This window comes from Piliocolobus tephrosceles, chromosome 13 (assembly GCF_002776525.5).
Source record: "Piliocolobus tephrosceles isolate RC106 chromosome 13, ASM277652v3, whole genome shotgun sequence".
Taxonomy (NCBI): Eukaryota; Metazoa; Chordata; class Mammalia; order Primates; family Cercopithecidae; genus Piliocolobus; species Piliocolobus tephrosceles.
The window spans coordinates 85002544-85012747 of NC_045446.1; the positions used below are offsets into that span (position 1 = coordinate 85002544).

General features: G+C 48.4%; 1 protein-coding gene across 1 annotated transcript; it reads left to right on the forward strand.

Moving 5' to 3' along the window:
* The first annotated feature begins 1074 nt into the window (after positions 1-1074).
* On the forward strand, positions 1075-9927 carry LOC111551604. The gene is made up of 3 exons (XM_023225630.1): positions 1075-1545; positions 1878-2450; positions 8413-9927. The coding sequence occupies exons 1-3, from the start codon at positions 1075-1077 to the stop codon at positions 8458-8460; spliced, it is 1092 nt and encodes a 363-aa protein (XP_023081398.1). The 3' UTR covers positions 8461-9927.
* Positions 9928-10204: the final 277 nt, after the last annotated feature.

Genomic DNA, 10204 nt, shown 5'->3' on the forward strand with positions numbered 1-10204 from the left:
GGACCCCTATCGGTGCTGCCAACAGTTCACCAAGGGAAAATACCATTATTCATAGCACTCCTAAAGTTCTGCCCTTCTGCAGAACAGATGGGAGGGAAGAGTCCGCCTGGGTCCTGGCAGTGGGACTGAGACTCTGGCGGGAGCGTTGAGGGAGGATTAACAAGCCAGAGTCTAAAAGAAAAGGACCATCCTGGAGGCACACCCAAGTGGCAGGCACTGTCCTCTCAGAACTGAACGAGGAGGCAGGGGGCATATGAGGCCGGGTCCCCCAAAACAGTCTCACTGTGACCCTTAGTGCCACCAAGCAACCACGGAGGTGGGGCAGGTAAAGAGGGAGGTGGATGATGAATGGAGTGGGGAGATGTTATTTACTGAGGAGGGTAGAACTAGAGTGAAGCAAATGCCAGCCAGCCTTTTGGAGGGTTTGGGTAAGGGACAATGCCAAAAACAGCATTAATTTTCAATCCTGGGTGGTGGAAAGACTGCATGTATGTATGTATGTATGTATGTATGTATGTATGTATGTATGTGTAATTTCTCTATGTCAGACATTGCTGGCTTTGTGCCCCTTTCTATAATCTACTGATTGTGGGACTTCACGCGAGGTACAAAACATAAGTGACCTAATAAGCCCTCTCGACAGGGCTTCAGGGAGGAGCCAAGGCTGGCACATAGTCAGAGGGCAGGAAAAGTTCCACTCCCTCCGTGTGATTAGGAGGGCTGCTTTGTTTTCTTCCCAGGCAGAGACCTCAAAGAACAGTGTGACTTGTGGCTATCATTGGAATGCTCTAACGGGAGGGAGCCCTAAGCTAAGGGGAGGGGCTGGATCAGCCCCGGGAGGGCGAGCGACAAAGGGGCATTGTTTCCCGGGAGGGCAGGCTGGGGCAAGGCTGACTCCACTGCCGGCCTGGGTGTGGGCAGGTTTGCTCCCGGCAGGAGAAGACCTCCATCCCGGCCCACAATAGCCAACCCAAAACAGTTTTGTCAAAGTTAAAAGACGCAGGAAAATACCAGCGACCGTTTATTTTCTCCTGGGGTAGGTGGGGGAGAAAGCAGCTCCTTTTTCTGGGCTGGATGGAGTCTCAGGGAGGGGGGCCAGGTGACAGCATCGCCCTTTCCTCTCCGGCTATTGCGCACCTTCTGGAGCCTCGCTCAGCCTGCTCCCTCCGGCGCAACACGCCAATGCTGCTACCCACAACGCACAGACCAGAAACCAGGATAGACAGAAGCCTGGGATGGCCTAGCACCGAGCAGGCCCAGCGCAAACGCAAGGTCTCTTTCTCTCCTCTCGGTGAACCCCACGCCCAGTCCCGGGAGAGGGAGCGGATGCTTATTTCCGAAAGCTGGCAATCCTGCAGTGGCAACTGGAAAAATATATATACTTGTGTGTGTGTGAGTGTGTGTGTGAGAGAGTGTGCGTGTGTGTGTGCGCGCGCTCGCGCGTACAGCGCATATCGTGCCCAGCTACAAGGAAACCTGGCGGCTCCTCTGAAACACAACTTTGAGTCCCGGCAGGGCGGAGGTGGAGAGAGATTCTCCGCTTGGGTAAGGGCGGTTGGATGGCCGAGTACTCTATTTTGGGGCTGTTGGCCTTCTCCGGAGTCCCGGGAGTGCCTTGGTGTCCCTTCCCAGGGCTAAGGGCTCCTTTGAGAGAATCAAGAGGAAGGTGTTTTTCACTAGGACTCGCGGCGGGCCCCACCTGCCTCCCGTGGCCTGCCGGGAGCTGTTACAGCAGGGTCTGCCCCTCGGACGACGGCGCTCCAATCTGGGGTCGCGCCGGCGCGGACCCTCAGCTCTCTCCCGATACCCGCTGGCCTCTCACATCTTTGGTGGCACTGGCGGCCACGGGGAGGGTGAGATCAAAGAGGTAAACCTAGGCCTGGAGGGACGGCCAGGGTTCCTTCCCGCGGGCCAGCCTCTCGTCCTTCCTCCCGGGAGGGGGCGCCTTCCCTTTCTCCGGATGCGGGCCTTTCAGAGTCAGCGACGCCTTAGACTCCTCCCAGAAAAATGCACCCTCATCTACCCAATTCTGCCCTACCTGTTGGAGCTCCCGGACCCGCCCACTCGGTGAGGTCAGAGCCCACCCCTGGAAGGGCCGCTTGTCGGGGACTGGCTCGCCCTCTCCTGGCCTCCCCGGACCAGCGCGCGGGGAGGATCCCGGCAACGCCGGGCGGCTGCAGACCTTGAACGGCCTTAGCCTGGTGACCTCCCCGGGAAAGGCTAGGCGGTGCTTCCACCCTGAGGGCCACTTGTTAATTCGCACGAGAAAGTGCTGCCGAGGGTCCACACGTGCGAATCCGCCTGTGGAGTGCTTCCCCGCCCTGGGGGCAAGGCCTAGGGGAGGCCAAAGGGGAGAAGTTGCCGGAAGACTGGGAAGTAAGGGCAGGGGCGTCAGAGGAATCGAAGGTGCAGTGACATCAGGCTCGGACACCCGGCGGACTCCTCTCAAGGTGATCGGATACTTCCGAGAGCCCCACAGCCCTCCTGGACCTTTGCCCTCGCGTCTGGAATGTGCCTGGGCGCCCCCAGTCTACGATGCGTTCGTACCTCCAGTCGGGTGACGTTTTCGCTGGGCTGCTCTGCGAACAGTCTCCGGGCTCCTCCCCTGTGAGATATTTCACAGTTTCACCCGCAGAGGGCAATCTTATTCCAAGTTCCTGAGCGCCCTAGGCCTCTCTCTCCTCCCTAACTGGTGAGGTGGGACTTCGTCATCTTCCAGGTTTACAGTGTTTTCCTCCTCATGAATTCTGTTTCCTCCCGGTCTCAGGCACTCGGCATTTCCAGTCGATCCAGCAGGTCTGGCTTCTCTCACATATGCAGTAAGGGTTAGGGGAGAAAGTCCCAGCTCGTCTTGTCTCTGGCAGAGTGTAAACTGGCTCTGCTGAGGAGGTGGCTGTTCTTTTATTCCTTCTCCTGAGAACTGTTTATATATTAAGGAGCTTCACAGCCTCCAGTATACGGAAAGCAGATAGGAACTGATCGTATAAGACTCTGTAAATGTTTTAGACTTTGGCCTTAATGGGAAAGAAATGGGGGGCCATTCGTGGGTTTTTGAGCAGCAGATGGACATTGCTTTTCACAATGACCACGCCAGCCGCAGTTTGGAGAATAGACTGTAGGGGTCACTGCGCAAACTGGAGGCCGCGATCCAGGTGTGAATCAGGTGAAAGAGAACTCGGGCGTGGAGTGGCGCTGGAGGTAGAGAGAAGCACTCAGACTCTGGATTTGTTTTTTGAAAGCAGGATAAAAGGCCAGGCGCGATGGCTCACGCCTGTAATCCCAGCACTTTGGGAGGCGGAGGCAGGCGAATCATGAGGTCAGGAGTTTGAGACTAGTCTGGCCAACATAGTGAAACCCCGTCTCTACTGAAAATACAAAAAAATTAGCCGGGTGTGGTGGTGTGCACCCGTAATCTCAGCTACTCGGGAGGCCGAGGCAAGAGAATCGTGTGAACCCAAGAGGCAGAGGTTGCAGTGAGCCAAGATTGCGCCATTGCACTTCAGCCGGGGCGACAGTGCAAGACACCAAGACACTGTCTCAAATATATATATGTATAAGATTTTCTTTCTGATTGTGGGGGTATGAAAAAAAGACAGGAATCAGGGATGACTCCAAGCAGCTGGAAAAACAGAGGTGCTGCTGGCTGAGATTGGAAGATGTTGAGGTAGAGGGGAAAGAGAGCTTAATGTTATATATTTTAGGCTTGAGGTGTTTATTAGAAAAACAAGTGGAGAAGTTGATTGGGCAGACACGCAGGTCTGGAGAGGGCTGGGCTGGAGATAGAAATATGGGTTGCCTTGATACAGGCATGGGACTGAAAGCCATGAGCTTGGAGAGATCATTAGGGAGAGACAGAGCAGGGTGAAGCCCTGAGATCCGGTTCCCCCAACGTGTACATGCAGTCTGTTTCCTCTTCTCAGCTACAGTTCCCATGGTCTGGTCTTGTTCACAGAACCTGCTCAAAGAGCATCTATTAAGTGAAGGAACCCAACTTTCATCACATGTAAAACAAACGTCTTTATAATCCTACCTCATAAGGTTGTTGTCAGAAAAAGTTAAATGCAGTAACGAAAGTGAAACTGCCTTCTGTTTAGTAGATGCCTTGTGTATTTTTAAAGTGTAGGCTTCATTATCTCATTTTGTGCAGCTTGTATTACTTGATTGTATCTTCACAGTTTCTGATGCATGCAAGGCAGACACTCTTGTTCTCACTTTATTGACGAGGAAAGTAGGTTTGGTGAGACAAAATAAGTCCCTGAAGCTGCATATCTAATAGTAACACCAGTGGCTGACCTATTTGAGCACATCTGCAGCAGGCACTGTGTTAATGATTTTGCACGTGTTATCTGGCAACAACACAGCGAGGTGGGGATTATTATCTTCACTTGCACATGAGGAAACCGAAGCATAGAGAGGGTGGTTAACTTAGCCAAGGTCTCATAGTGAGTGGTTGGAAGAGCCTGGGTCATGAAGCAGACCTCCCCATTCCTGGTTCAATGTTCTTTTCGCAGCCTGGTAACTCCTCTTCTTCATCCCCCTACTAGACTCCTGCTAGGGCCAAGCCTCTCCATTCCTTCCCTTGACATTGGCACCATTCTTCTCTCCTTAGGTTTCTCCCCTACAAAGCCTGCTTGCTGCAGGATACGAGAGTTCAGTCACTCCTTGGGAACTGTCTGCAGGTGAAAACATTTTGGCTTATTGCTCCCCTTTCTGGAAAGTCCTTTCCCTTCCTCTCTGCCTTATGAACTCCTGTGTGTTCTTCCAAACCCTGGTGAACTCCTATGTGGTTTTCCAAGTCCAATTAATATGTCACCTCTGTTGTGAAGCTTTCCCTGCTTGCACCAGACAAGAGGCATGACTTAGACCATGTGACACTTTGTTCATAGGTCTATCAAGACAAACTGACAATTTCCTGTGGGTTTGACTGATGCCCCCGTAAGATTGTGATTTTTCTCTCAAAAAGGTTCTTATGTTTTCATATATTTTTATCAAACACGCTGTTTGCTTCATGAATACATACATGGATGACCCATTTACAATCACTATCAAAGCAAATTTATGGATTTCAAATACTCTTTTAGAGATGAGGAAATAGGCTAAGAGGAATGATTTGCCCAAAGTCACTCAACTGATTAAATATTGGAGCTTTGCCGGGTATGATTGTGCGCGCTGATAAGCCCAGCTACTCAGGAAGCTAAGGTGGGGGCGGTGGGGGGGTGGGCGACAGTGATCGCTTGAGCTCAAGAGTTAGAGGCCAGTCTGGCCAGCATAGTGAGACTCTGCCTCAAATAAATAAACATAAATGAATACATAAATATTGGAGCCTGAGCTCAAGAGAGGTGAGGAGATTTTGTCTGGTGAACCCCAAGATTTCACACGCCTATTGCTTCCCTCTCTGGCATCCAGGGCCCGGGAACCCTCCTCCAAATGCTCCTGCAGGTGGCAACAGAGGCCAAGGAAAGGTGAAGCATTCTGGCAGGAGTTCCGGAGACAGATGAGAAGCTGAGCTCCCTGAGGGCAGGGGCAAGGTGACTTGAAGAAAGCCAGGTCAGAGGGAGCATTTTATGCATCCATCATTTGTAATCCAGAAAGAAAAGGTTTAGACACTTTTAGTGTAAGAATTAGTCATACAATTGACATTGAAGAAAGGAAAAAGCAATTGAAATAAAAGGACAGTAAATAACAAACTATCTTACAGGAAAAGTTACACCATGTGCCGCAAGACACCAAGCTAGAAAGTAGCAGGGTTAGGTCAGTATCGGGCTCCATCGCCTCGTGTTATCTGCACAGGGGGTCTCTGTCTGATGTTTGAGCACAGAGAAACAAAGTCCAGGTATAGTGCATTAGGACCCAGAGGGTGTTTATGCATGGACTGATGGCCACCTGCAGGGTCAGAGTTTCTGGCTTATTGTGTCCCCAACTCTGTCCTAGTACACATTTTTACCAATGGCTTGCTGAAAAAACAGAGGAAAGGTCAGTGAATTTGCCAAGGACAGGAAGCTCTGAGTGTTTGCAAGTGCCCATGTGGAGAATAGGGAACTGTACAAGTTTGAGCGGTGTAGGCCAATAGGGAAATGGAACAAACGGGCATTTTACCTTTGTGTTCAAAATAATTAGACAAGGACAGCATGGAAGAGACATGGCTTTAGTAATAGTGTATGTGGAAAAGAATGGGGCTGGGGCATTTATTATAACAACTGACATTTGTGCAGCATTTATAAGGCATTTTCATTACTCCTCATGACACTTTAGAAGTGGTAACGGGGAAACCAAGGCTGGGAGTATCTTGTGTAATTAAGCAGCAGAGCTGTAGTGTGAATTGTGTTTCTGTAACCCTGGGGTGACTTCTCTTCTTTTGTTCCCCATCTTTAATCAAGCTGCATGCTCTGCTCGTTCTTTTTTGTGAATGTCTCTCACCTCCAATCCAGTCATCCATCCCGTTAAAGGAATGGATTATCCATGTCTTTCTGAGACTGTTGTACAACCTCCTCATTTAATCTCATTTCTCTTTCTTCCCATTAATTTTATATATGCCACATGAGCCACATTACCAGATTTAGCAAAAAGCAAAAACAAAAAGCCAAGATACTCAGTTACATTGTTACATTTGAATTTTAAAAATGAATAATTTTTATTGTATGGGACATATTTATATTAAAAATTATTTGTTGTTTATCTGAAATTCAAATTTAACTGTGCATTCTGTATTTTATCTGGCAACCCTGAAAATCATGAAATACCATTTCCATCATTCCAAAAATATCCATTAGTTCTCTGTTACCTAAAGGACTGGGGCCTCAAACTCAAATTTTTACAGGTAGGTAACATACACATATGAATTAAGTGACTAGTTGGGTAAGTGGGGCCTGAAGCTAAATTCAAAATTGAAGAGCACATGTTCCCTGACCCCAGACATTCCAATTCGGACTTTAAACATATATAATCAACTCCAATAAAAAGCAAAAAAGAAACGCACACACACACAGGCACACACCTCACACTCACAGATCCATAGGCATCAGAGAGTCTGGCTTCCAATCTGAAACCTGGGCTCAACCAAACCACTTGGCCTGGAATTGGCAGTCCCTGATTGGGCTTTCTGCCCTTCACTCTCACCACTCTCCACCATGGGCCCTCCCATCTCTCCTCCACCAGCTCATCATGGATGGCCTCCCTCACCCGTAGCCGTCTTCTTACCATGCTAGTCTCACGGGCCACTCAAGTCCACAGTGATCTTTCCCTTTCCGTGGTCAATTTTGGCTCCTCTGTGTCCCAGGGACATCTTTAGTGGTCACGTCATTTTTCTCTCTAACACCCGAAAGGGAATACAGGAAGTGACTTTGAGAGGCCCCTACCATATGCCAAGTCCTCAAAAAAGATCTTTGCTTATTTTTGTTCTCTCTCTCCTTAGTGAGATGGTGAAGTATTCGAGGGCAACAACCCTGTCTCATACGATTCCAAATGCTATATTGAGCTTTGCTATAACATCCATGCTCAATATATACTTTCTTACTGACTGGTCCAAGAGTGTACACACTCATGAACTCAGTGACCACAGACTGGAAGTAAAATCACAAACCAGTGCTTCCCCCACCCCCACCCATCCTTCATTCACCTCTGTCACCTCCCAATTCTGGTTGCAAGCATTTTTCAAGTCTGAGGCTTTAGCCCAAATTTAAACTTTAGCTTAAATAACATCTGTTTTTTTTTTTTTTTTTTTTCCAGAGCTGATAAGAACTTACATTTGAAAGATAGTTCTTTTTTTGGCCTCAGTCCTGCTGGGTAATTGTACCTTATTAGAAAATTATCCATAGCACTTTCAAAGTCCTCCTCATGAGCATATTGAACTGAGCCAGACTTGGAGCTTTGAATGGAATGCCATTTAATCTTGGCAAAGCTCCACCTTTTGTTTCTAAGGAGGGATAAAGCCTAAGGAACATGGGTGACTTAGGGACCATTTGCACCCAGACCTGATCTTTTGGGGAAAGGTTTGGAATCCTGGAAATACACAAATTAGACACTGAGCTGGGAAAAAGAAAGAGACAAGCACTGGTCAGGCAAACTTCAGTTTTGCTAACGCCAAAGATTTTAAAAATATCATCCCCTTCTTATGATTCCTTGGCCTGCCTGGCTATGTTCTGGCTGAGATATGCTGAGCTGGGCTGGGCTGCCGGCTCCGGGACTGGTTTGTAGCCAGCTGTGCCTTCAAAGAGCTCTCTTTTCAAGACGTCCTCCAACTCCAGATTCCACAACTGCCTCCAGGAGCTGCTGGGCCAGGGAGGGCCTTCTGGAAGCCCAGCTTCCTTTTGAATTCTGTTTTTACTCTTTTTTTTTTCTTTATAAACAGATTCTCTTCATTTCAATGGGAAAAAAAGGTGTCACGACAGATCCATGTCTCTATTTTACCCTTAGGCCTCAAACTTCTTCATGGGAAAAAATGGCTTCTCCTTTTTTAATTGAATGAACTAGAAGAAGTTCATTGTTATTCATCAACTTCAAAGAGACTATATGAGGCCCCTTGGCCAGGACTACAGAGCAGTGTTTTTTAAATCAGAAATTATGGCCAAAAAGAAGAGGAGACCAGAACACATGGGTAAATATTACTGAATTAGTGGTTTTCCTTCAATAGTTTAGTTTTGGTGTGTGAGAGGAAGAAAGTTGCAAGAGCTTATGTGCCAGGTACTGTGCTATGATCTGAAGATGCAGAAATGAAGAAAATGCAATCCCTGGTCCTCCCACCTGATGGGGGAAGTGGACTTCGCACCCTGTGGATAAGGAATAAGGAGTACACAGTGTAGCACTGTGGTTAGAAGCACCAGCTCTGTCATCACAGGGCTTGGCTTGTTCCCTGGCTCTGCTGTGGGCTGTGTGGCATTGGGCAAGTTACTTAACTTCTCTGTGCATTTTGTTTTGCATCCTAAAAATGGGGTGAGTGATAAAATCTATGTTATATGGTTCCTGTAGGGATTTAGTGAGTTAAAATAGTTAAAGTACTTAAGCTCAGTGCATACTTTGAGTGTTTATTACTATCATTGAGAAGATGTAGAGGAGGTATATGGGCATAGAGAGCAAGGTGCAGCTGACTGCTTGGATGAGGCAGCGGATGCTTCAAAGAGGAGGTGACATTTACTTTGCACTCTGAAAGGTGAGTGGGAGTTCAGTTGACAAGGGTGGCGTGAAGGAACCCAGGCAGTGGGAAGCGTGGTCGGGGCAGAGAGAAGGTGATGGCTCGAAGGAGTAGCAGAGAGGTCAGTGTGGCTACAGCCCGGGACTCTCATGTGGCTTGGGGGAAGGGAGTAAAATCACAGGCTGAGTCTGGAAAGGTGAGTTCAGGCTAGACCGGGAAAGGCTTTAAACTCCGTGTCATTCATTCATTCATATAAATCTATTATCCCCATAAAGATGAAGAAGGAAGGCATTAAAAAGTTATGTAATTTGCCGGGTGTGGTGGCCCACGCCTGTAATCCCAGCACTTTGGGAGGCAGAAGCTGGCGGATCACTCGAGATCAGGAGTTCGAGACCAGCCTGGACAACATGGTGAAACCCTGTCTCTACTAAAAATACAAAAATTAGCCAGATGTGGTGGTGGGTGCCTGTAATCCCAGCTACTTGGGAGGCTGAGGCACGAGAATCGCTTGAACTCAGGAGAGGTTGCAGTGAGCCGGGATCACGCCACTGCACTCCTGCCTGGGCGACAAAGCAAGACTCCGTCTCAACATCACTGAACCAGTAGGGGGCAGAGCTGGAAGTTGAGCCAGGGTGTGTCTGACTCCCGAGCCCCGCACCTTGACTTTGTGCTTTCTCACAATGCCTATGGCTGCTGCTTTAAAACAGCACTTTCCATTTGCCTTGTTAAATGGGATTGTATATGAATTATACTGCACTGTTTATTTTTAGAGAAATAAAAGAACCTAATAAAGGAATCTGACACGGACCTTGGGCGAATAAATATGCCCTTAGGCTGGAGTGTATTTCAGAAAGCCTGGATAGGGAACTTGTACGGTATCCCCAAGGCTCAGGCCCTGAGAAGGCATGGCCACCTGATACACTGGTTCCTTTAGCACAAAATCCCCATGATAACCTCAGTTCGCATTTCTTTGAAATCTGCTTGGCAGAGCTGTGTGATACCTGAAACTCTCTGGGTCATTTTGCTTTGATCAAGGGCTTTGCTGTTATAGGGGCAGTCTCAGATCAGGTGGTGGAG

What these genes read in the sequence shown, in the direction of transcription:
- LOC111551604 (XM_023225630.1), top strand. Translation starts at nt 1,075, where the DNA reads ATGGAGTCTCAGGGAGGGGGGCCAGGTGACAGCATCGCCCTTTCCTCT. An exon ending in GAGAGAGATTCTCCGCTTGG is followed by an intron (nt 1,546 to 1,877) that starts GTAAGGGCGGTT and finishes AGGTAAACCTAG; the next exon opens with GCCTGGAGGGACGGCCAGGG. An exon ending in CCCGGCGGACTCCTCTCAAG is followed by an intron (nt 2,451 to 8,412) that starts GTGATCGGATAC and finishes TTTTACCCTTAG; the next exon opens with GCCTCAAACTTCTTCATGGG.